This window comes from Pristiophorus japonicus, chromosome 13, assembly GCF_044704955.1.
Source record: "Pristiophorus japonicus isolate sPriJap1 chromosome 13, sPriJap1.hap1, whole genome shotgun sequence".
NCBI lineage: Eukaryota > Metazoa > Chordata > Chondrichthyes > Pristiophoridae > Pristiophorus > Pristiophorus japonicus.
Window position 1 is genome coordinate 143,058,853 of NC_091989.1, and position 26,956 is coordinate 143,085,808.

Consider the following 26,956-nt stretch of genomic DNA (forward strand, 5'->3'; position numbering starts at 1 on the left):
AGGCGGAGTCAGTGAGGTTATTTGAAAATCGCAGATTACGCAAACAGCTGATCAAAATAAGTCTGGAGACAGCTTCGTTGTTGAGAAGATTGCGCTTGGATTAGAGTCATTTTAGGGCAGAAATATCCGCTTTCGTCAACAGCAGAACGGTTTGAAAGGTATACTTTATTTTAATAATGTTCTTGACAGCTCGTCTTTGTTGGAGAGTTCCACCTAAACTGCAGTTCCAGCGTAGGGTACTGTTTGTTATCTGTACTTGGGTTGCAGCTTTCCGTGTGTAATCATCGCTTACATTGTAACACCCCGAAGTAATTCTTTGATACTAACATGTTTTGCCACTTGCCGTTGATTTGTTGCACTCGGGAATATCGCGTTCGGTTGATGTTTAGTCCGCGGCTCTTGCTGATTGGTGCTGGAGCATGTTCAGACATAGCTCAAAATCTGACTGACAGTTTGGGAAGAGTGGCCGAGCACGTCACCGAGCTGTTTGGGAGATGACCATGGATTATTCAAGTTGTGTTTTGCTAAGAGAAAGGTCACAAAATACGCAAAAGTCTAAACAGCTGACGGTGTCTGTTTTGTGTCCTTTCTGAAACCGGATCCCGTGCTAGTGATGTGGCTTGCCGTTAGATAAGAGTCAGACAAATCTGTTTTACTGATATATGTTGTATTTAAATATATATTAACCTGTTCGACGTCGATATCACCAATCCAAGACTGCTAAAATGATCTTCATTGTTGCAAAGACTAGTTTAATATCTTCCTGGAAAATGTTAGATTTCATAACATTGCAACTTCATTTGACAAAGTTGACAGTTTATTTGGTTAAACCAAAAAAACCTTGCATACCCCATTAATCTATTAAATTAGTATGTTGTGATGAGGGTCCCTTCAACTAATCAGATTACAGAATTGGAGACAATCCTTCCAACCAATCACACCCCAGTATTTTGCCCATTCAGAAACCAGAGACTCCTGTTGCTTCAACCAATCAGATGCCTGCACCATCTCTGTGTTGTCACTTCTAATTGGTTGCTTTTGTGACGAAATCAATTACAAAAAAGAGTATATCTTCAGACCACCCATAATATTTGCTCATACACCTTGGGCTTTTTGTGTATATATATATATATATATATATATAAAATTACATTCAAAGCATAGGCACTTTATAAAAATAATCATTATGAAATAAATCACAAACGCGCCCATAAACTTTCCTTCAAAGGCTTCCCTCCCTCCTCTTACAAATGTCACGAGGGAGGCCTCGGAACATCTGTTCTCATACTTTGTGATCGCCACACAATGTATTGGCTCCAATGGAAACAAAATGGATATGAATTGGAGTCCATTTCTAATGTAAAATATTACAGTTCCCAAGAGACTCCACTATATGTACAAATATGTTTTCTTCATATTTGAATAAACATGGCCCTGATGCACAATGCACAGGAGTTGATCTTCAATGATCAAGCTCATAACCATTTATTTCAGTGCCGTTGCCTCTTGCCTGTCTTCCTTCCCGGTTTCTAGCTCCCAAACACACAGACTTTTTAAAGCTACAAATCTGGAATGAATAAAACCAAATACCTGGGGAGATGAAAAATCCTGAGTACTTTGGGGAGAGGGGGTGGGAACTTGCTACTTGTTAAAGCTAATTTTATACAGCACAAATAACGCTACAGGAATAAATACAAAGAAATTTAAATCTTTTTCTTCAAAGCATTAAACTCATCCATAATGTCAAACACTGCATATTGTGTTCTGTGCAGGCTAGCTCCTCTTTCTGGAGCTTGGCTTATGCTGCATTCAGCAGCTTGGGATGGTGCACTTGAGCAAGAGAGTAGGAGATACACAAAAGAGCAGGATGGACACAAGAAGAAGAGGTGAAACGTGAGAAATAGAGCCTGACGTGTACACAGATGATTTTGAGATGTGTATAGAGAGAGACAAAGATAAAGTCAAGGAGACATCATTGGTGATGAGCAGAGGTACAGTTACATAGAAGACAAAGATAAAATTTTGAAAGAATTGATGATCCAATATTTCCTTCAAATATTTGTCTATCCCTTTAAGAGCTTAGATTTGCTGCTCTCACGAGCCAAATTCTCTGAGCATTTTGATCCATCAGCACGAGTTCAAACAAATTTTGCTATTTTATAGCTGAGAATTTTAAAATTTGTCAAATTTATGACAAGACTTTAAATTTGCTGTGACATCAATTTAATCGAGTGAATCTTGTTCAATTATAACTTTACACCATGCACATTCTGACAAAATGTCCAAGGAAACACTCATTGAGTGGCTTGAAGAAATCAGATACACTGACCCTGAAATTGCGGTCGGTGGCGCAGCTAAGGAGTACGCCACCAACCTCCGCAACGAATTCCACATTTACCTGGTGCGTCATATTCATAGGCAGTCCCTCGGAGTCAAGGATGATTTGCTTCCACTCTAAAAGTGAATTCTCAGGTGACTGAGAAGTCCAATGCGGGACTTACAGTCTCTGTCACAGGTGGGGCAGACAGTGGTTAAAGGAAAGGGTGGGTGGGAAGCCTGGGTTGACGCATGCTCCTTCCGCTGTCTACGCTTGGTTTCTGCTTCTTCTCGGTGATGGGACTCGAGGTGCTCAGCGCCCTCCCAGATGCTCTTCCTCTATTTTGCGCGGTTGTGGGCCAGGGATTTCCAGGAGTCGGTGGGGATGTTGCACTTTATCAAGGAGGCTTTGAGAGTGTCCTTGAAGCGTTTCCTCTGTCCACCTGGGGCTCGCTTGCCATGTCGAAGCTCCGTGTAGACCGCTTGCTTTGGGTGCGAAGCCCTAAATGAAAACTTGCCCTGAAATGCTGCAGAGTTGTGCGCAGTGTAGTTGCCCACGGATCTCAAGGGCGCACTGTTGTGTGTAAGCATACCTGGGATCAAGTTGGCTCGTGAAAGGAGCACTCCTCCCATCAGGAAACATAGAAACCCCTGTTTGACCAATATGCTTTGAAGGAAGATAAAAATACATACATACATACATACATACATATACACATACACACATACACATATATTAACACTGTCACCCCTGAATTGTGATGGCCAAACCCTTTTGTCAATGAAAGTAGATCGATAGTTTTTAAAACTGGCCATACAGTTTTTTGGTTGATATTCAATTTTGAAATAAGATTTAAACAAGATTAATCCGATCTCATCCCTCAAACCAAGCCTGTATAGATGCCTGGCAGGTTCTTTTAAGTGCTTGTTTTTAATTATTATATCCCTGAAATTTACTTTCTCAATTCCACTCCCACCCACCCCCCCCCCCCCCCCCTTATGCTGCACAAACAGGCTCCTGTGCCTGTTTACACCAGCTGTAAAATTTTCCAGCATAGTTGGTGGGCAATTAGCCCGACGCCATGCCAGCACCATTTCAAATGAGTACTTCGCAGTCGCAGCGGATGATCTGTCTAGTCGGAACTTGACAGATCACAAGTTCGGGATTTAGCGAAAGCACATGCGCAAATTCTGAGCTTGCAGTGAATTTAAAAGGTGGCATAACGGCGTACTCAGAGTACACTGTCAAACCGACCGCAAATTCAGGGCCATGATGTAGAAGCACAACCCACTACATGGCTAAAGTTGAGATCATACATTCCTGAACTAAAATTCATGCTTTTCCTAAACCCCCAAATTAAGTCCATTCAAACTTCTATTGCAATGGAATTCTTTTTTAAATGCATCATTTAAAATTCTCCACTATTTGCATTGAAGCTCTCATCAGATAAGTGCATGTGTGCAAACAGGCATCTAAGGAGGGATCAGGCTCTTGATTTTAATTGGATGCAGTCTTTCCAGTCAAGTCAAATGGATTGGTTTGGATAACTGAGACTGATCTTGACCATGGATATCAGCGTGCCTTTCGTACTTTGCCAAAATGCAATTCACATTCGCAACACAGTAATTAGTCCCATTAGTCTTTCAGATCATCATAGAAACATAGAAAATAGGTGCAGGAATAGGCCATTTGGCCCTTTGAGCCTGTACCACCATTCAATAAGATCATGGCTGATCATTCACCTCAGTACCGCTTTCCTGCTTTCTCTCCATACCCCTTGATCCATTTAGCCATAAGGGCCATATCTAACTCCCCCTTGAATATATCTAATGAACTGGCATCAACAACTCTCTGCGGTAGAGAATTCCACAGATTCACAACTCTCTGAGTGAAGAAGTTTCTCCTCATCTCAATCCTAAATGGCTTACCCCTTATCCTTAGACTGTGACCCCTGGTTCTGGACTTCCCCAACATCGGGAACATTCTTCCTGCATCTAACCTGTCCAGTCCCGTCAGAATTTTATATGTTTCTATGAGATTCCCCCTCATTCTTCTAAACTCCAGTGAATACAGGCCCAGTCGATCCAGTCTCTCCTCATATATGTCAGTCCTACCATCCCTGGAATCAGTCTGGCGAACCTTTGCTGCACTCCCTCAATAGCAAGAACATCCTTCCTCAGATTAGGAGACCAAAACTGAACACAATATTCCAGATGAGGCCTCACCAAGGCCCTGTACAACTGCAGTAAGACCTCCCTGCTCCTATACTCAAATCCCCTAGCTATGAAGGCCAACATGCCATTTGCCTTCTTCACTACCTGCATGCCAACTTTCAATGACTGATGTACCATGACATCCAGGTCTCATTGCACCTCCTATGTTTCCTTGGTGGCTTTCGCAGTGGTTTTTACACATTATTGGATGTGTAAACTTGATTAATCATTCTGGACTTTGGATTCAGAAGGTCCAAAACTCTTAATCTCTGAATTCTAAATTTTAAACATTACTATTATGGTTGCAATGTGCTAAATTATCACGATGTTGGAGACTTGCAAAAATCAGTTAGACTGGAAAGTATAGGTTGGAATGGATAGGATGCATCCCAATCCTTAACCGAACCGCTAGGTCATTGGTTACAGTACACTAACTGCATGCTAAAGCCTTTAATAACAGAAGTTACTCTGTGACATGCTGTACTTGGGAGAGTGTAAAATAGACTTGAGGTAGATAGTTGTCCAACTGTGTATGCTCACTCCCAATTTATGTGAAGCATATACAAGTCTAAACTGGGTTACAATTCAAGCTTGAATCTATTTCTATTATTACTTTGCATTCTGTACAAAACCCTACAATATTATTTCCTAAGTTATAATAGTTATGAAGTCACCATGTCAAGCTGGTGGCTGAAACATCTTCTTTTATGGAGAGGTCTCTAAATGTCACCCCTTTAGGTAGTGCTCTATATTCTGCATCACTGCCTGAAATACAGAGAGTTGAAATTGATGAAGCAAAGTAATTAAAATATCTGTCTCTCAATAAGAAATCTTGCTATTGTCTGCTTCAATTCTAAGATGAGCAGTCTAAATTTGGCTTGGAAAATGACTTCATACAAATTCAAAAATAGCTGGCTTGACTCATAGAATGCAGGATTATTTACATATTATCAGTAATTACAAACAACTCCCTGGCTCCATAGGATCATTGTTCTCTTGGGACCAACTTGGACTTTGAACTCTAGTAAGGAGAATGGCAAGCCAATCACAGGGGAAAGTGGCAGAAATTGTATAACAACAATCTCTCTCGTACATCCTTTCAAGTGCAAGTTATAAATAGTGCAATGACTGGAACATTTTGTGACTAATACAGCACTATGCACTGTTTATCATTATTTTTAAAAGCTAAATACTTGCATAATATTCTTTATGTATGTCTGTGTTATTATTTCGCTGTTTCTTTTAAATGAAGACTTGATACTTTTAGTAGGTTAGAATACTATTTGTTGACTGCCTGGAATCTGTTCAAATGTAGTTTAACCTAACAGGAGGATAGCCTGTGAAGTCGTAAGTGAAGAAGGCCACACAAATAATTTAAGAGCAACAACAATTTGTATTTATATAGCACCTTTTAATGTAGTAAAACATCCCAAGGTGCATCGCAGGAGTATTATAAGACAAAAAAATTGCCACTGAGCCACATAAGGAGAAATTAGGGTTTTAAGGAGCTTCTTAAAGGAAGAGAGAGATGGAGTGGTTTAGGCAGGGAATTCCAAAGCTTAGGGACGGCCACCAATGGTTGAGCGATTATAATCAGGGATGCTCAAGAGGGCAGAATTAGAGGAATGAAAGAAAGACTTGTATTTATATAGTGCCTTTCACGACCACCAGATGTCTCAAAGCACTTTGCAGCCAATGAAGTACTTTTGAAGTGTAGTCACTGTTGTAATGTGGGAAACGTGGCAGCCAATTTGAGCACAGCAAGCTTCCACAAACAGCAATGTGATAATGACCAGATAATCTGTTTTTATAATGTTGATTTGAGGGATAAATATTGGCCAGGTCACCGGGGATAACTTCCCTGCTCCTCTTCGAATTAGTGCCATGGGATCTTTTACGTCCACCTGAGAGAGCAGACAGGGCCTCAGTTTAACATCTCATCCCAAAGACAGCACCTCTGACAGTGCAGCACTCCCTCAGCACTGCACTGGTGTGCCTTCCTAGATTTATGTGATCAAGTCCCTGGAGTGGGACTTCAACCCACAGTCTTCTGACTCAGAGATGAGAGTGCTACCCATTGTGCACAGGAGCTGATGCAGGAGCACAAATATCTCTGAGGGAGGAGGGGGGGGGGGTGGAGGAGATTACAGAGATGGGGAGAAGCGAGGCCATGGAGGGATTTGAAAATAAGGATGAGAATTTTGAAATCGAGGCATTGCTTAACTTGGAGCCAATGTAGGTCAGTGGATAATTACGCTGCCTGGTCTAATCTTAACCAGGATATTATTGGGGAATTTATAATTAGTTGTGTGTCTGTAGAAAAGGAAACATCAGCCAGGATTCCCATTTCTGAACACTATCCAGTGACCATTGCTGGAAAATGTATATGTATCTGTGGATGCTGGGTTGGGTTTAACTGTGATGCTGATGCTCACTGTCCGTGAACTTGCATGGTGTTCCCATGCACCTGCTGCCCTTGTCCTTCTAGGTGATGGAAGTCACGGGTTACAGAGGTGCTGCCGAAGAAGCCTTGGTGAGTTGCTGCAGTACATCTTGTAGAAGAAGCACACTGGAGCCACTGTACGCTGGTGGAGATTTAAGCTAGTGGACGAGGTGCTGATCAAGCTTTGTCCTGAATGTGAGATTTTGGAATGTTTTTGCAGGTGGACCCATTCAGCCAAGTGGGGAGTATTCCATCACTCTCTTGACTTGTAACTTGTAGGTGGTAGAGTCAGGAGGTGAGCCATTCCCTCTGAACTGCTCTAGTAGCCACGGCATTTAATTGATTTTTCTGGCCAAGATGTTGATGGTGAAGGATTCGGCAATGGTAATGCCATTGGATGTCACGGAAATCTTGTTGGGCTTTCTTTTTGTTGAAGATAGTTATTGCCTGGCATTTGAGGGAGAAAAGTTGGCGGAAATGGAGTAGTTTTAAAAAAAAACGTATTAAGATGGACTGATCATAATATCTATCCATCCTTATTCTGTAAGGACTGCAAAGTCTTATTTATAGATATTCATTTCCTTAGCTTCATCTAGATAACAGAAGGAAGTAAAGTATGCTACCGGCTGAGAAAACTGCAGCGATTGTTACACCATATGAATTTAATAGACTTTCTTTAATGCTGCAAGTGCTGTAGTGTGAGTATGTGGGGGGGGGGTGGGGGGGTGCGGCAGGGAACACACAAATGTTGTGACTGACTGGCACAGTGAAAACGGATGGAAGATTGCTATCCTCAGGCAGATTGTGATCATCTGTATGAATCTCTTGCTTTTGTTAGTACACTTTCTGCTCTTAAGAAGATTGTTAGTCAGCCATATTCTGTGTAGTAGTGTTTTGAGGGCAGGGAATCAAGTGAGGTAGAAGCAAGGCCTACCAAAGAAGACTTTAATGAAGTAGGAATATTTTAAATGTTGCCCAGGCTCTGAGTGGAATTAGTCAATGAGAGAAGCCATGGTCTGGCTCTTTCAAATGGTGATAACCTTTACTGATACAGTTTTAAGTAGAGATTTAATAGGGAAATATCATTTTCAGAAGCCTTGACGTATGCAGCATTACACTGCAGGCTGGCTGATCCAACAGATGTTCCCTGAAAGGAGGATGTCATGTATTTCATTGTCATTGTAACCCATGTATAAACTGACTAGTTGTACACAGTGAGAACATTGACTACTAGGTGGTGAACTTTGGGAGACACTCCTAACCTGGTCTTTCAGGTATAAAAGGGAAAGCTCCACCCACTTTCATCACCTCAGTGCTGGAATAAAAGTTGCTGGTCACAGAGTGACCTTCTCTCAAACATGGGCCTCGTGTGCAATTGTACTGTATGGTAAGGACATATCAGGGACAGTTGCAAAAGAAATGAAGGAGGGGAGGAGTGGTGGAAATCACCAAACTGAAACAAAAGCAAAACCCCAAAAGCCAGAAATAGTATGAGCAGACACCTAAATAACCAGTTAAACACACCTCTTGCGATATTCACTCCGAACAGCCAGGAAGTGAGGCTGAAAGCCAATTTTGTCTGGGCCTCCATCAGTGATGCCACAATTCTGGGGTACACTAAATACTGGCCCACATTTTGCATTTAAGAATAACAGCACCACGTTATTATGGAATAAATCTGGCAGCAACTTTTTCACTGGTGCCTCGCCGAGCGACTCGGCATTGAAATCTATGTAAGGACATGAAGTTGCTGTACTTGCCCACTGGTTACCCACTAAAGACGCCAGAAAAAGTTAGGGCTGATGCATTCAGGTGTGTGTTGTGTGATATGTCATAATTACTGCCAAACAATTTCTGCTGGCACTGAATTTAATTTTACAAGTGTGGAGTCTCATTCCTTCAGAATGGAATTATTGGAGATTTAATATTACTCAATCCTATCTTTCTTTCCCTCTCATTTTGCTTTCTGTACATGATTTTACATGAAATATTTTAATTCATACTTTCTGGTTTAGACTCTGCATGTCTCAGGGTTGCAGACACTCTGTTGCTTGTCTTGCTAATACACCACAGACCCTCTGTAATGTGCTGAAAATGATCTCCAGGAACTGTAAGCTGCTGTTCAGAATCCCGCGAACAGTCTATGAGCAGCAAGCGTGATGAACAGTGATCTCTGGTCCTTGACTGCTAACCACAAAATGGTAAACCACCATTTGCACACCCTCTGGACTGCACAATTGTTTTTATATATATGGCTGCACTATGCTGATTGCAGTAAGCTTATGCTGTCCCTACATGCAATCACTGCCATAGTTGACACAAAGCATATTTCTGCAATTTTTTTCTTCACCCCTCCCCCCATCTCTGCACAAGGCATACATGTAACACGACCGGTGCACACCATCAGAACACTTTCATTTTAATGTATTGCTGTGTTGTTGAATGATACTCTATATGCTAGTTGTGGGCAATATTCCCAATTTTTTTCTTCTTATGATGTGGGAGAATCTGGAAAGGCCACATTTATTACCCATTCATAGTTGTCCTAAGAAGGTGACAGTGGGCCTTTTCCTTGAACCAATGTACATAGAAACATAGAAACATAGAAAAAGTTCTTGAGGTGATTTTACTCCCAACATAGTGTTAGGTAGGGTATGTATCTCTACACTCCTCCAATTCTGGCCTCTTGCGCATCATCAATTTGCATCGCTGTACCTTTGGCTGACTTGGCCCTAAGATCTGCAATTTGCTCATAAACCTCTTCAACTTTCTAACTCTCTCTCTCTTCCTTTAAGGTGCTCCATTTAAAACCTAACACTTTGATCAAGCTTTTGGTCACCTGTCCTGTTATCTCCTTATGTGACCCAGTGTCAAATTTTGTTAACGCTATTGTGAAGTGGCTTGGGAGGTTGTACTACATTAATAGCACTATTATAAATGCAAGTTGTTGCAAGGTAAGATATTGACCCATGAAGGATCTCTTTTTTTTATGACTGTCACTGAAACTTGCTGCATTTTAAGTGTTTATGCAGTTGGATTGGAAATTTCAATCCAAATGTTTCAGAATGTCTGTTAAAAGGCCACAATATTTTCCTGTTGGATAATATGGCAGTGCTAGAAGTGAAATATGGGTTAAATTCAATGACATTTACCTGTCACTATTGTAAATTATTTGCATGTTCCAATGTACATATGTAATCTACAAATTACAATATACTGCAATGATTTTCTAAAGCGCAGATTGCATCTATTATTAGGATAAAGGGAACAGCACCCAACATTGAAGCCCTTTGGAAGTATAGTGCTCAAACCAAGCTTTGCACACATCAGTCCAACATGCTTGGAAAACTCACCAGTTTTTTCCTGGGTGAAACAGATGAAGAAGACAACAAAGAAAACAGTGAGCTGAACAACATTCTGTACGAGAATGAGGAAGATGACTGGGTTATTGTGGATATCCAAGGTAGGGCTTGATCTTCAAATCCTTTCTCTACACCTAGATTGATGTGAAAGATTTATAGATCTGAACTTGGGTATGGTTTAATAGAATATACATAATCACAGAACATTTGGATATAATATTTAGCAGCAGATGTCAACAAATAATGGTGAACAATCCTGAGTCCCCAAGAGCTTTATGTTTATCATTGGTACAAGATAACTTTTTTCTTTTGTAGATTAGAAATGGCATGTGCAATGTATTTGCCTCATAGTTCTTTGCTTAAGAATTCATAGCAACACATTGCTATTAAGAACTCGTTGGTTTATTAGCAAAGGCTAAACAATCACACTACACATTACCAGTTCAACTATTTTAGTTGTGCACTTTAAACAAATGCCCCCAGCAAGGGGGGGTCACACTCCAAAATAAATGTTTTTCCAGTGCCCCTTTTTTGGGGGGGGTGGGGGGGAGGTGGTGGGTGGAGAGGTTTTTGGGCACTAAAACAGAAATTATACAAGTGCCCCCTGGCTAAAAGTTCCATTATTTGAAGGGGCTGCTCCTCAAATTCTGGTTGCATTTCAGTTCCACGCTCCTGATCTTTGGGCAACCTGTGCGGAGGGGAGCGGATAGGTCGGAAGGTCTTCCCAAGTGGCCATTAAATCGATCCAGGCAGCGGGCGTTCGAGTGGGTCGTTCAGCTTGACTCTCTTCCGTGGTTACATTCAAGCCAGGGTGTCCCTGGAGATGGAGCACGTGGTGTCCACCAGTACGCTCGCGGCCTTCATAAAAACATGGAACACGGACTCCTCCAGACCGCAGAAATTGCAGGCGGCCTGGGAACCAGTGAACCGACTTTAAAACTTATTGCATGGGACTGCTCCGTGCAACACCCTCCAGGCCAAGTCCCCAATAAATATCAAGTATCTACGACTCTTTTTGTAGAAAACAAAAATAAACATTAAATCAAGTTTCCCCCTTATTAAAGGGGGGGACACTCCAAACAGTTTTCAAGTGCCCTTTTTTTTTGTGGCTTGTTTTGGGCACTAAAACCACAAATTATACAAGTGTCCCCTGGCTAAAAGGGGAGGGGGACACTAAAACCCGGCACAATAAACCAATTAAACTTTAAAACATATAAAATCAAATTAAAATTTGGTTGCCGAGGGTGATGATGCACTCCAGTCCCTCCGGTGCCCACCTCTCACGGAAGGCCGCGTGCGTACCGGTGGACACCATGTGCTCCATCTCCAGGGGCACCCTGGCTCGGATGTAACCGCAGAAAAGAGGCAGGCAGTCGGGCTGAACAACCCCCTCTACCGCCCGCTGCCTGGATCGGTTGATGGCCACCTTGGCCATGCCCAGGAGCAGTCCTACGTCCTGCCTGCTCCCCTCCGCACAGGTTGCCCAAAGATCAGGAGTGTGGGACTGAAATGCAACCAGAATTTGAGGAGCAGCCCCTTCAAATAATGGAATAGGGGCTGCAACCTCGCACATTCAATATTAACATGGAACACGGACTCTTCCAGACCGCAGAAATTGCAGGCAGCCTGGGAGCCCGTGAACCGACTTTAAAACTTATTGCACGGGACTGCTCCGTGCAACACCTTCCAGGCCAAGTCCCCAATAAATATCAAGTGTCCACAAATCTGTGAGCATACTCAGGTGCATACATTACTGTATGAAATAAATGAATGAGATAGTTGAAGCCCCATTAGTGGTATGATTTGAAATGGGGAGGAATATGAAGATACATGTGACATTTTTGTATTTTCGCATTGGATTCAACAGCAGTTTCAATGAGCCCAAGTTTGAGCTGGTCATTAGAACAACCCACCTCCGAGCCTTGCGCCTATTATTTAGAATTAAAAGTGTGCCTAAAAAGTACCTCCTGAAGTTTCTGCAGGCCTCCATTCCAGTCGGCGCAGCGCAGCTTGAGCTGCGGGGAGCAGAGCTATCGACGTGCTGTGTCTACACAGCTGGCATGGGGGCGGGGCTAGGGCCCACCGTGTCTGTGAGTGCCGGTAGCGTTGCACATGCGCGTTGGAGCATACGTGCATGTGCAATGGCACAATAACATTGATTGGATGATTGATTTCCCGACCCTAGCCCCTGGCCGAATGGCCGAAGATATGCTGTTGCGTGATTTTCTTTGCTGCTGGGTGAACGATTTCCAGTCCCTGGCCAAACGGATAGGCACTGTGTGCTGCAGTAGGTGAGGTAGGGACTTTTATTTTTTATTTATTGATTTTTTAAATTTTTAAAAAAAAATTTTTGATTTATTGATTTTAGCATTTATTATTGATGTTTCTTTATTTTTAAAAGTGAAGGTGTTTAGTGCTCTTTCTTCACATTCCCGCCCCCCCCACCTCCCTCATCTCTGGCTAGCTGCGCTGATTTATTAACGCTACACAAGGTTTTTCCTGGTGTACAAAAGTGGACACTTACTCTGTTCCAATTTAGTTTAGAGTAACTTTTCGCAGTTCAAACTTGCAAAACAGGTGTAAGTGGCTGGACACGCCCCCTTTTCGGGGGAAAAAACTGAACTAAAACTAAACTAACTTACTGGAACTGGAGCAAACTAAATGTGGAGAATTGCAATTTCTAGGTTACTTCAAAAAAAAACTAGTTGCTCCAAAAAAAAGGAGCAAATCCAGTTGAAACTTGGGCCCGATATCAATATAAGCAAAGCTCTTGAATAAAATTTATAAAATTACTTTTTTATCCAGTCGACTAAAATAGTTATTACATTGACACATCTTCATGTCAGAAGCCCAGATTTTTGGACAAACTGGCAACATTCGAGATGTTCACTCCGAATACAGGACTTGGCGTCAGTACTGAACAGAGTTAGCATTTCAGTCCTTTGATTGATTGAATTGAGCCTAGATTATGACGTGGCTAATGAGGCTCCCAGAACAGAATTTAACAGAACCGGCTTAAAAATTCTCAACTAAAATTCACTGCTGGCTCCAAAGTAAGATTTTATAGAAACTTTGATTTCACTAAACATTTAATTATTATTTTCAATGGATTTGAAATTATTTTGTATAATATGGCACTCTAATATAATATAAATCCATCTGAATGACTGTATATGACCTGTTACCTCAAACAGTAAGGTCATACAACTGCAATTTGGTTCATGTGGTATCCATGCAAGAATGTTGCGGATTTTGGCTTTAAATTCACAGCAGCTTCATGAAACAGCAAAGATTTCCCAGAAAATCCAACAACTTAACTAAAATCGAATGGATCAGCAGTGATCTTTACAAATTAACCTCTTGTCAGAGGGTAGCAACTGAAACCATTAAACAAATAAGCCATCGGTATAGACTATCAAAAAACGTGCGATTATAAATGTAAACAGGCCAGTAGGTAAAGGATCATGTTACTATACGGTAGTTCTTGTAATCTAATCATAGCTGTGGTTGCTGCTGAAACACTAATTCATACAGCATTTCTTCCACTCCTTTGTTTTCTCCCACCAATTCACTCCCCTACTGAAGGCATCATCATCATCATAGGCAGTCCCTCGAAACGAGGATGACTTGCTTCCACGCCAAAAACAGATGAGTTCACAGGTATTTCAATGATATTCCGGATCCTGAACTACATCTTGAAGGGTGAAAGACGCCTGTGCGTGGATTTTTTTAATGTGTGATGGCCGTTGCACCCCAGCCACCACAGAGGCTTGACAGAGGTAGGTCTTGGTCCAGTAGCAAGGATTAACCAAGACGACTGGAGGCCAGGCTCCGCTGCACGGACCTAGTGCACACACATATCGCAGTGTGGGCTGGTCTGTGCTGCCCCTGGGCCTTCGCCTCTTCTGGGCCCCGATCACGTCGCTCTACGAACTCTTGCCACTCCTTCATCCCGACCTTGCCGCTCCTGCTGTACCTGCCCGCACTGCAGTCAGCTGTTGCCCTCCTGCAACAGCACGCGCTGCTCCCTGCAGTGGTATGCTGCCGCACACTGCTCCCTCTAATGGCCCCAACCTGCTGATGGTCTTGCAGGCTGGGACCGCGCTGATTTCCGGACCGGGTCGCCGCACGCTGCTCCCTCTAAGGCTGCTCGCTGGGGTACGGTTTGCTCTAATTGCCCTCTGTCATCACATTAGCAGACATGTGTGAAGTTAGACAGCGAGTGTCGCCAGGATATTTAACTAAAATATGGAAGAGCACCAAAGCCAAGGTTGATTCTGTCATCTTCTTCACACAGTGCACTTGCAGTAGGGTCACTCCCGAACGGACAGGAGGTTAGGTCTGTCCTCTGCATCTTCACTAGTTTCCCAAGCCCCAACAACGTTGAATTCAAAAATCTCATTCTCACTTTCAGATTCCTCCATGGCCTTGATCAGGCAGGCTTCCTGGGCTGCCTTTTGTTTGTTGTTACCTTAATGGCCATCTTCATCACACATGTTCCTCTCCTAACACTAGCCCCTTCTCCATGAAATAAACATTGTGAATGAGGAAGTATTAAGGGGTTTAGCATCTTTGAAAGTGGATAAATCCCCAGGCCCAGATGAAATGTACCCCATACTGTTAAGAGAAGCAAGAGAAGAAATAGCAGAGGCTCTGATCATCATTTTCCAATTCTCTCCGGCCACAGGTGTGGTGCCGGAGGACTGCTAACATTGTACTGTTGTTTAAAAAGGGAGGAAGGGATAGACCGCGTAATTACAGGCCAATCAGCCTAACCTCAGTGATGGGAAAATTAGTGGAAAATATTCTGAGGAACAGGATAAATTTTCATTTAGAAAGACATGGATTAATCAAGGACAGTCAGCATGGATTTGTTAAGGGAAGATCGTGTCTGACTAACTTGCTTGAATTTTTTGAGGTAACAAGGAGGTTCGATGAGGGTGGTATATTTGAAGTAGTCTATATGGATTTTAACAAGGCTTTTGACATGGTCCCACATGGCAGAGTGGTCATGAAAGTAAAAGCCCACAGGATCCAAGGCAAAGTGGCAAGTTGGATCCACAGTTGGTCAAGCAGAAATCAAAGGGTAATGGTCGCTGGATGTTTGTGACTGGAAGGATATTCCCAGTGGGGCTCCACAGGGCTCAGTACTAGGTCCCTTGCTTTTTGTGCTATATATCAATGATTTAGATTTGAATGTATGATTAAAAAGTTTGCAGATGATACAAAAATTTACTATGTGGCTGACAATGAAGAAAGCTATAGACTGCAGGAAGATATCAATTAACTGGTCAGGTTGGCAGAACAATGGCAAATGGAATTCAATCCGGAGAAGTGTGAAGTAATGCATTTTGGGAGGGCTAACAAGGCAAGGGAATACACAATAAATGGTAGGACACTGATAAGTGTAGAGGAACAGAGAGACCTAGAGTGCATGTCCACAGATCCCTGAAGGTAGCAGGACAGGTAGACAAGGTGGTTAAGAAGGCATACGGGATGCTTGGCTTTATTAGCCAAAGCATAGAATATGAGCAGGGGGTTATGCTTGAACTGTAGAAAATACTAGTTAGGTCACAACTAGAGTACTGTGTGCAGTTCTGGTCACCACATTATAAGAAAGATGTGATTGCACTAGAGAGGATACAGCAGAGATTTACGAGGATGTTGCCTGGACTGGAGAATTTTAGCTATGAGAACAGATTGGATAGGCTGCGGTTGTTTTCTATGTAACCGAGGAGGCTGAGGGGAGACCTAAATTTGAGGTGTATAAAATTATGAGAGGCCGTGATAGAGTGGATAGGAAGGACTTATTTCCCTTAGCAGAGGGGTCAATAACCAGGGGCATAGATTTAAAGTAAGTGGTAGGAGATTTAGAGGGGATTTGAGGAGAAATGTTTTCACTCAGAGGATGGTCTGAAAGGGTAGTAGAGACAGAAACCCTCATAGCATTTAAAAAGTACTTGGATATGCACTTGAAGTGCCATAACCTACAAGGCTACGGACCAAGAGCTGGAAAGTGGGATTAGGCTGGATAGCTCTTTTGTCGGCCGGCACGGACACAAATGGCCGAGTGGCCTCCTTCAGTGCTGCAAATTTTTATGATCACCTGCTCCCTCTGCTCCACTATTGGTGCAGCTCCTGTAGCTAATTATGCTCCTTCTCTCTGGAAATCTGTCCGGTCCTCTGCTTCCTGGCTTTCAAAAATGTATTCAAAAACTTCGCTTTGATTGCCTTTTGATCCTCCACCCTGACTCAACACTTTTTCCTTTCTTCCCCCTCTTTCTCTTCCCCTCCCCCATTCGTTATCTGCTGTTTCTGGCCCTTAATGGAAATGCTTGACATGTCTTCCTTCGCATGAGTGCAATAGAAATGCAGGTATTGTTGCATTCCTGCTGAGATCATCTAGCTCAGCAAAAATTGAGAACTCAATCTGCAACCTTATTGGCTTGTTTGACTCATTGTCTTAACCAGATGGGCCATCATAGCTAAGCCATTGGGGAGCACAGCATGTGCTTTTTGGGGGGTTTGACTTGTGTAGTTTTTTTTTAATACAGCAGATTTCTGATCAATATGATATTCAGTTGGTCATCCATGAACTTGGGATTTTGTCGCCCATTTATTATTCAGTTAGTTACACCTGTTGGAACTGATGAGTTGAAGAAGGATGAGTAGAAATCCGTGGACAAATAAAGAAAGGGCACTTTCCTTCCATGAATACTAATCCCAATGATTTTTTTTCATCACAGTCCAATATCCGGTAGGGAAATTGGAAATCGATCCACTGGAAAACTTACTGATTGAACACCCAAGCATGTCCGTGTATACTCTGAAGAATAAGGACAGTGATGATGAAGAAGAAGCTGAATTGGAAGAGAAACTGGAGGGTCACAGGTTTGTAATGGGATATTAGAAAGGATTCAAGTTAAATGTTTCTGTTCCAAAATCCATATATCAGGTCCTAAAACTGTTCTAAAAATATCCTTCTAAATATATATGACTTGGTTTACAAAATAGTTTTCAACTAGCTCTCCCCTTACACATGGACCCTCGCACAGCCTGCCTAACGAGTTTTACCAGCAAGGTGAAAAGGCCCATGGTATCCAGGCTGAGGGTGACAGCGTGTGTATTGTATTCTGACAGATATGAATTTACACCAGGCAGCAACTCCTTCTAGCAGCGGTGAAGCAGGAGATTCCAGTCATTTAAAAAAAATAAAAATAAACAGTAAATAAAATATTTCACTAACTCTGCAAAGGCAGGTCAAAAATAAAATCTATTGCTTCTTAGGAAGCTGAACAGATCATGCTGCTCTTCACTATTATTCATGATTCACACTTGAATCTTCGTTTATCCCTTTCGAGGCTCAGAAATGAGACAAGAGTTCACAAGATAACTATGGGTGAGGAAGGCAATTTGGCTCAATTTATTGTTACTGTCCCAGAAAGTATCTAATGTTCCCCCATTGCATCATCAGCTGTTTCTTAAGCAAGTCCAAAATGTTTGCTTCTAATACATTACCCAAAAGTCCATTCTGTGTATTGATCACTCTTTGCTCAAAATGAACTAGGAGGAGAAATTTGGCTGCTTTGCACCTCCTGTTAGTCTATGGAGCGGGGGGGGGGGGGGGGGGCGGTAGGTAATGGGGCCCAAGGGGTTACCGACCGGGCGCAGCAAATTCACCGATGCTTGCAAACTTCCCTGACAGTTTTGCGCTGGCGCTAACACTTACCCCCGCGCTCTCTTGCGCTCCGTAGATCGTGACGTCATCAGGTGCGCAGTCCCCCATTACTGCCCTGGATGTGATATTCGCTCCTGCCCCCGGGCGTCAACAAAGGCAGCAGCAGGAGGCATTGTAATCTTGGCTGGCCGCTTGGGGAGCGATATTTAAAGGCATTGGTGGTCAGGTAGGACAAACTTTATTCTTCGCACCAGTCTGGTGCCTACTGAATGTTTTTGACGGCTGATTGCTGTGCGATTCCTCAGCCCTTCATTCTTTTACAGTGCTTGGGGATGTAATGGAAGTCGTGCAGGTCCCGTGGCCCCACAGAAATAATGATAAGAATGCTGCAACCCATCATTGGCCCTTCCCTTTAAGTGAGAGAAGAAGCCTGTGATGCCAGCTGCACTGCATTGAACATTCTTCAGCACGCTGCCACTACTGCCCCTTTCGCATACTTTAGCGCTCGAAGACAAATGGTAGTGCTTGATTTAGCGCTCCACTTCCCTCTTGGAGCAGTGAAACTGAAGTTCCCGGGATGAAAAAAGGATTATCACCTGCTGATACTTTTCAAAGGTTATCGCCCCAAATGGGGCGCAAAGGAACTTCTAGCCCCTAGTATTAAATTTGCCTTTTACTAGTTCACTTGAAACTTGCATTGATATAGCGCTTTAATGTAGTAAAACGTCCCAGGCACTTGCCTACTAGCAATTGGTTTGTGTATTGGTGACCAAGGCCTGATCTCATCCTTGTTGGGGAACAATGTGCAGCTTGCAGGATACTGTGCATATTTACCCCAATAACTCAATAGCAGCCACGGTAAAAACAGAAAACATTCATAATTTCATTGCTTTTATGTTATTCAGTCAGCTTTACTTAAGTATTACGTAAATAGAACCTCATTGAGTAAAATGTATAATATATAATATATACATGCACAGAATTTAACTTTCTACAGTTACATGATTTTTTTTCAGTAAATGTCCATTTCATGCTGACCTGTATTGTGAGGCTAGATGCATAGTAGTATCAGTTTTGGGGCGTTGTCTCTTGTTGCCATCAGTATTTATAGAAGTTGTTTCTAAGACATGAATAATAGTGAATAGCAGCATGATCTTGCTGCAGGCAATTCATCATAACCTAAAGTTAATGAAAAAATAGCTCTGTTGCTGGCAATAGCCTGAAAAATTTTGCCTCTGGGTGACAAAAGTGACATCTGTTCTGCAGCATTATAACATCTTTGACCTTTTAGCTTCAGGCCTTATGAGTGCAAATGACTGAAACCATCTTGTTTTCTATTATTTCTGTATAATCAGAAGTATTTTTTCCCAAGCGAATGCTTTAATAAAATACCAGTATGGCGATCTGTATTTCTCTCTAATACGGACGCAAATGATTTGAGAATGCTTAGATTTTTGTACTGGAATTTGATGACTCTTAATGATCCCCCACCGTCTGCACTATTGCTAGTACGGGAGGAAAGATGAGGGGAAGAATGTCTTGGCATGCCCATCTCTCTGAATAGTAACTTATTACCTCCAGTTAAAAATGTTTTAGACATTTTAACCAAGCTACAAATTGAACCATGAAGCCCCAACCCTTCGTTGGCAGAACAGTTCAATTGGAGCTCTGCATACCTGGTTCAAGCACCAAGATGAGCCATATATACCAGGAAAGCTCAAGTTTGATTTTTCACACTTGAATGGCTGTATTGGTGAGATTGCAGAGGGCACCAGCAGCAACGGGATCCCAGCAAGGAGACAGTGCTGTCAGCAGAGAGTGGTGGGAAGAAGATTGACAGGAAAAAAAAAAGAAAAAAAATTGGTTTCCATTTTATAAGACTTGGTATCACCAATCCGGCAAGTTTTGCTATTTTACTTTTTAAAAACTCTATAGCTAGCAATGCATGATTATAAAATACCCTTCCAAGTATCTGTCTCCATCCCAACTGATGTGCCCTGTATGCTTTTTTTTCTGGAATGTGGCAGTGTTGAACAGGTAGCCAGAAACTTGGCTTCAAGTTGGAGAAATAAATAACCTTGATCACCTCTTTTGGGACAGTTCTGGGGGGCTGCCCATCATTGTTGGTAAGTGGACTGAGTTGTAGGCCATTACTACATGAAGGGCTGGATTTTTGCCGACTTTGCGACCGGGTTTTTGCCGCGATTTAACCTTCCGTGGCGTAAACCCGGTCGGAGGGATCCTCGGTGACCTCTTTGCGATGGCGCTTCCATGTACTGCTGGGGAGAAGTGCGCCAACGTGCAATGACACAGATTGCATTTGTGTCACACTTTCGGGATTCTCCCGACCCTTATGCCACACCCAAAATAATGACACCAGGTCAAACCTGCGGTGCAGTCCTGCCATCATGAAGTATGAAGACCTGCAAAAATGGTAAGTTAAAGTTTTTATTTTTAAATTGTTTTGCAGTGATTTAGTAGATAAGGGTGTTTTTTTTTTGGTTTTTGCAATTTTATTTTCTCCCCTCCCAAGGCCTCGTGCAGCGCTACCAGCCACGGACTAAAGTTGCCGAAACTCCCGGTTTGCACCGTGAATCCGCGTGCAATGCTGATTTTACCGATAAAGTTAGGTCTAAAAACGGTAGCGCAGTGAAAATGGTAATTTTGGCATAAAACGACTGTTTTGAAAACTGAAAATCTAGCCTGAAATATGTAGGACTTAATTGGCCAGTGAGACTGACCACTGGTTGGGATTAGAAGAAACAGCACTAGGGGACGTAAACCGGACTGCAGGCTGCAATACTTAAAGGGGAGGTGGCAGCCATTTAAAAAAAAATCTGACAACTTTTTTCTGCTTGGATCACAGGGTTGGTGCTTCGATCACGGGGTCCATGCCGTGATCGGTCAGCCCAGCACTCTGCTTGTTGGCATGGCACCCCCACACCCCGGTGGTTCAGGGAGGCCCGTTTCTTCACTGCAGGGATGCAGTTTAGGCCCTTCCCTTTAATGAAGGGACAAGCCCCTCCTATGTGGCAGCGCTATGCCTCCCGGATATTCTCACCCCCAAACAGGGCACAATGGAATTTTACCCCCTTGGTGGCTTGTTTGTCAAAAGTGTTTCCTTTTTTTAAAAAAAATACAGCTCGGAAGAAAATTCGCAGTTTCCATTCCACTCCACCACTGTAACTTTGCCATAAATTCAGTAAACTTTATATAGGTCCTGTGTACTAATATCAAGCTAACTTTAGGAGTCAAAGCAACTTTCACAGTGAGGAGTGGGTGTATTGGAGAGAATAGTATAGTATAAGCAGTACATGTAACTTTACCAGAGTGGAGTTAATATAGTATTACCGTACCTTGTCCCATAGTAGTTAGAATTTATAATATGAAACCTTTTGTGAATTAAAGTGTGTCCTTTCTGTTTAGGGCTGTTCCAGTTGCTCAGTATATCCCTCGAAGAGTGTCCACTTTGATTGGAAATGGTGGTGTGGTATGTACCAATCATGTGCGTTTCATGCAGCGTGCCAAATTACATGTTGAGCGAAGGAAACTGAGTCGCAATCACCTTTTGAGGCAAAATAAAGCAAGAAAGCGACATTCTACAAAGGAAAAAAACTCCAGATATTTCAAGCAACCCCGTCAGCTCATTTCCAGATATTCAAGGCAATAAGGAAACTTTCTATGTGTGGTTTGGATGGTAAATTTCAATGGGTATAATTTCTGTAGGGGATCTCCCACTGTAACTTTGGAAGATCTGGAGAATCCCTGCAAAAATTCTACCCTAAGTGTTTACTTCTTGTATGTCTAAAGAGCTTATTTTTCTGTGCTTCCCTCTGGGCGGGGGTAGACGTGTGATGGGTTGTCCTTTAAGCCATGTAAATGGCCCAGTGTAGAAAATCTCAGGGCGGACCAGGGCAGTTCATTTTGGGTGCACCAGAGGGGGAGAGGGTGGGGGAAACTCAAGAAAATAAGCCCTCAATAGTTTTATATAAGATAGTGGAAACAGTCATTCACAGCTTGTATAGTCGCTTTTCAGAGTCCACAGTAGGGCTTCAATGCCTGTATTGAACAGTATATTAAAAATGACTGTTAATTTACATATTAGCAACAGTAAAATATATTGTATAACCCACTTGACTGTTTACTTGTAACTGGTATTAAAATAATATGACTTGGCATTACATAAAGCTTTGAAAATTGAGACCTCGCGAAGGAAATCCTGTTGGAGGTATTATAATGGTATACCGAGAAAGGAAAAACTTGCATTTATATAGCACCTTTCATGACCTCAGGAAAACGTGTTGGAGGTATTCTAATGGTATGCAGAGAAAGATAGAACATGCATTTATATAACTTTTCATGATCTCAGGACATCTCGTATGTATTTCACAGCCAATGAAGTACTTTTGAACTTTAGTCACTGTAATAATGTAGGAAATTTGGCAGCCAATTTGTAAATGTCAAGGTCCCACAAACAGCAATAAAAGATAAATGGGGAACTCTCCTGCTCTTGTTCAAATGCAATAGGAACTTTTATGCCCACGTGAGCGGGCAGCCAGGGCTTCAACAGTGCAGTACTGTGTCAGCCTAGATCATGTGCTCATGTCTCTGGAGTGCGGTTGAACCCATGACCTTCTGACTGACTGTACTACCTGAGCCGACGGCAACGCTGTGTAAAGGTCCCTCCACCCACTCCCAGGCCAGGTACAACTTAAGTTAGATACAAAACAAAACTCCCTCTACATTGTCACAAGAATATTGTAAGAGTAGCTTACCTTCTAGGAACTTAAAAGTGTAGCTAACACATTTTCATTCTACTGTGCTAACCAGTTCCCTTTGGTGTTGCTATGTATAGAATGATGGCTTTGCACAGACCAAGAGTGGAACTTAAAGATAATGATTTGAAAATACAGGGGCCATCTATTCAAATTATGATTTAGCAATAGTAACTGGAGGTCCTGGTGGATGTCAACTTCAGCCTGACCATAGACTTTCAGGACCAAATTACATTGTGATCGTTCTTGTCTGTCTTCAACAACAGCAAAGTTGTAGTGCCAATAGTGCTTGTGACTGTGCTGCCCTCCTTCATTAAATCCAGCGAGGCAGTTCTTGGGAGGGAAATCACAGTGGTCATTTTTAAGACTTGTGGCATACGTCTCAAAACAATTTTCCTTCATGGTTCTGAACTCTTGGCAAGTAGTGGAAGAACTTTCACTAGCCCATGTGCAAGATCCAGAACCAAGCTGTGAAGTGGATTTGTGGCAGAAAGGGGAAGCGTTGGCAAATACTGGAGGATTCCGGCCCACATTGAACTGTCACTTAGCATTTTGGAGGAGAGTCAGCCTTACAATGAACATACCACTTTGCCAAAACCCTTCACGGATTTCTAGAACTTCACGTGGGTTGGCATAATGCAATCTGCTCTTCATAGGGCCTTCAAACCTCAGAAGGCACATCGGTTATATAGCTATTGAGGTATCTGTGAGATAGCTGCTGAAAGACATTACCTGGAGGCTACATATGAGAACACATGATTACGTATCCAGGGTTCTACCATGATTTGATGAGAAATGCATTTAACTGGTGAAACAACTGTTGAGTGGGATGTGATGTGTTCCCACACTGTGCTCAGAAAGGTGACAATGCACTTACATTGTATGGTAGGTTGTGCTGCTCACCATACTTCGTGAAGAGTCTCTGATGCCTGTGGCCCAACTACCAAAAACTCAAATGTGCTGGTCAGTTGTTTAATGGCCAACTAGTATTCCAAAACCAGAACCAGGCAAGGCCACCATACTAGAATGACATAGAATATACAGCACAGAAGCAGGCCATTCAGCTCAACCAGTACATGCCGGCATTTATGCTCCACACGAGCCTCCTCCCACCCTTCCTCATCTAGCTCGATCAGCCTAACCCTCTATTTCCTTCTCACTCATATGCTTATCTAGCTTCCCCTTAAATGCATCTATACTATTTGCTTCAACTACTCCCTGTGGTAGTGAGTTCCACATTCTCACCACTCTCTGGGTAAAGAGGTTTCTTCAGAATTCCCAATTTGATTTCTTGGTGAATATCTTCCATTGATGGCCTCTAGTACTCTAGGGTACTGTTGAACATTGGCCAGCTAACCTGGCTGACTAATGGAATCTGAAAGGGTAGACCTGTCACTGGAGGCTGGGATTATTTTCCCACTTGGTTCCAGATAAACCTAGAATCCAATGCCTAGCAAGTAGGATGGTTCTAGCTGAACAAGCAGGAGGCAGTTTCCCAGCATTTTTTACAGGTAGGCTGCATAGTTTTATCTGGTTAGACTCTAGTAGTACATCTGTGCACACTGAGATGTTGACAAGCCTCGACTACCAACCTGCGCCTAAGGTCTCTGGACTTGGGCAAGTGCGGTTTGTTCCATAGGGAGAGTGCACTTCACATCGCGTAAACAAAAATTCTACAGGTGCAGCATCGAGAATCCGGAGTTCTGGAATGTTCCAGAATCCGGACTCTGGACCGATCAGTGGCAGGGTCGTCCGGAATCCGGACCAGACGACCCTGCCAACCTCTGGGGCCCCGCCCCGCCCCACCCCACCGCCGCTGCCCTAGCCTCTGGGTCTCCTCGCGGCCCGCCTGAACAACTCCTTGGCGGAGGCCCGCCCGACGACATCTCCCTCGGCGGGGGCCTGCCCGAACACCATCTCGGAGGGGCCCGCCCGCCCGAACACCTCCTCGGCGGGACCGGCCTGCCCAACAACATCTTCCTTGGCAGGGCCCGCCTGACAACTTCATTGGCGAGGCCCGCCTGACGACATCCTCCTTGGCAGGGCCCAATGGCCCGAACAGCACTTCGCCGGGAATCCCCCCTTTCTGACGTTCCAAAATCCGGAAATACCCGAACCTGGGCTTGGGTGTTTCCGGATTCGTGACGACAAAAAACAAATTGAAAGCTTGGAATCCGGAATAGCCTCGGTCCTGAGAGTTCCGGATTTTAGACGCTGCACCTGTATAGATTTCTCAGTAGCTGGGTTTGGAATCTCTTCATTATGGTGAGGGGATTCTATATGTGTCCGACACCCACCTGACAAAATATTCATTTAAAGTTGCACCACCCTATGTCCGATTTATTTTCCCAGAGCCATTGTTATAATGAAAATAACTGACAAAAAAAGATGAACAGAAATTTTAACTTGATGTTGGGGATAATTTGCTGAGTATTGCTGGTGTTGGGGAAATTCTCCTGGTGCCGGCTCATATTAATCATGGCAGCATACCTATACTTTTCTAATAGGTGAGCTTCCCCATCACTAACATATTGGAAGATAACCCCCAATATTTTCCTTATTGTAGTAAGTTTCAAAAGCGGGAATTCCCCGTTCTATTTACAAATGGCACAGACCTACACTAAATTGATTTCAAAAGAGAATGATTGCATGTCAATCCCTGCTGAGAAAGAACTTAATAAATTGCACTTGGAACATGTTTCTCAGCAGCTAATCATCTTATAGTATCTTTTTTTTAGAAGGACAGAATCAATTGTACAGGACTGGTGCCTTTTTCACTAATTCGGCATAATTATTCTCAACATAGTTGTGGCTACTCACCCCATCCAGCCAACCAAGCCTCTGTACCACATGAATCCCACATCAGCAGATTTTCCAGCTGAACATGATGACGTCAAAGGATAAATAAAGTCAGCTTCTCTATTAAATGGTCAAAAATTCCTGCATATAGCAAACCTTTTGATATGTGTATTGATATTGTGGTATCACTTTTTAAACTCTTACCGGATGAGAGCTAGGGCAAAACTTGAGGAAGTTGTTGATTTATACATTGAAATAATGTGCAGTATTCACAAACATACAAAGGGCCCTCCATCTACCTTGCCAAATAGATCTCGTACAAGGAATAACATTATGGTTTTAATGCAGTAGGAGGATATGTTGTACCATTTTTGAAGTTTGTTTAAATTTTTTATTTTTGTGTGAAATTTTTCAATGACCCGAGTAATATTAATGAATTGTAACAGTGACCGGGGATTTGGTAATAATACCTGGTAGTTCTGATGAGGTCATTGACCTGAAATGTTAGCTCTGTTTTTCAGAGATGCTGTGTTTCTGGCATTTTCTCTTTTTATTTGGTATTAAAAGACAGTTAATATTCTTAGAAATAATGGGATAAGATTTCTTCTGGTTGCTATGTATTAGTTACATTGTAATAATGGGAACATTTCCTATATTGCAATTTCTCGCAAAATTCTAAAGCATTCTTTTAGAATTAGCTTATTTCACTAATAATAACCAAAATTAATATTTTATGACTTACAATATTGTTACAACAGAATAACCAAAAGATGCCTCACCCTCTATATTAGAATCCAAAAGGTCAGCACCTGCTCTTATGTATTCTCTCACATATTGATGAGTCACAAATAAGTCACTTTAACCTTCACTCACTGTGACTACTTTTTTACTGGCTCTTTTTGGTGAAAGAATATTGTGTGTAGAGAAAACAAATTGTTAAATTGCTATGTAGCTGCATATATAAAATGGGCATCTATTGTCTATAAATATGTTTAACTTCTCAAAATGTTATTGACTGTTTTAGGGTGTTTCAAAATTACTTGAATGTTCCAGTCTAAAACAGGTGACTGGAGTAATTGATTCTTGATAAACACTTTAAATAATAAAAAGTACTGTATCACTATCACTAATGCAAGGTGTAAACATAAAGTAGATTATAGTTCACGTGCAAGAAAGTTCAGGTGATTAACTGAATGAAGAATTTCTGTATGCATAGACAGTGGCTTTACAAGTTTGTTCAAAACATACAACAGTGTTAACATCTGAATGCTAGTAATGGTCACAATGATGCTTTGTACAATTGCATGAAACTCCTGTTTTATTCAGGGTTAATTGGTATAATAAAGTTTGTGTGTGAAATATCTACAAA

At 42.4% G+C, this 26,956-nt stretch overlaps 1 protein-coding gene across 2 annotated transcripts; it reads left to right on the top strand.

Annotated features, from left to right (window-relative positions):
• On the top strand, positions 1-26,956 carry LOC139278864 (tumor protein p53-inducible nuclear protein 2). Of its 2 annotated transcripts, none has more exons than XM_070898070.1 (4): positions 1-158; positions 10,214-10,436; positions 17,082-17,226; positions 21,440-26,956. In XM_070898070.1, the coding sequence occupies exons 2-4, from the start codon at positions 10,310-10,312 to the stop codon at positions 21,681-21,683; spliced, it is 516 nt and encodes a 171-aa protein (XP_070754171.1). In that variant the 5' UTR covers positions 1-158; positions 10,214-10,309; the 3' UTR covers positions 21,684-26,956. The 2 variants fall into 2 exon arrangements, with proteins under 2 accessions (XP_070754171.1, XP_070754170.1); XM_070898069.1 differs by having other exon boundaries at positions 10,231-10,436.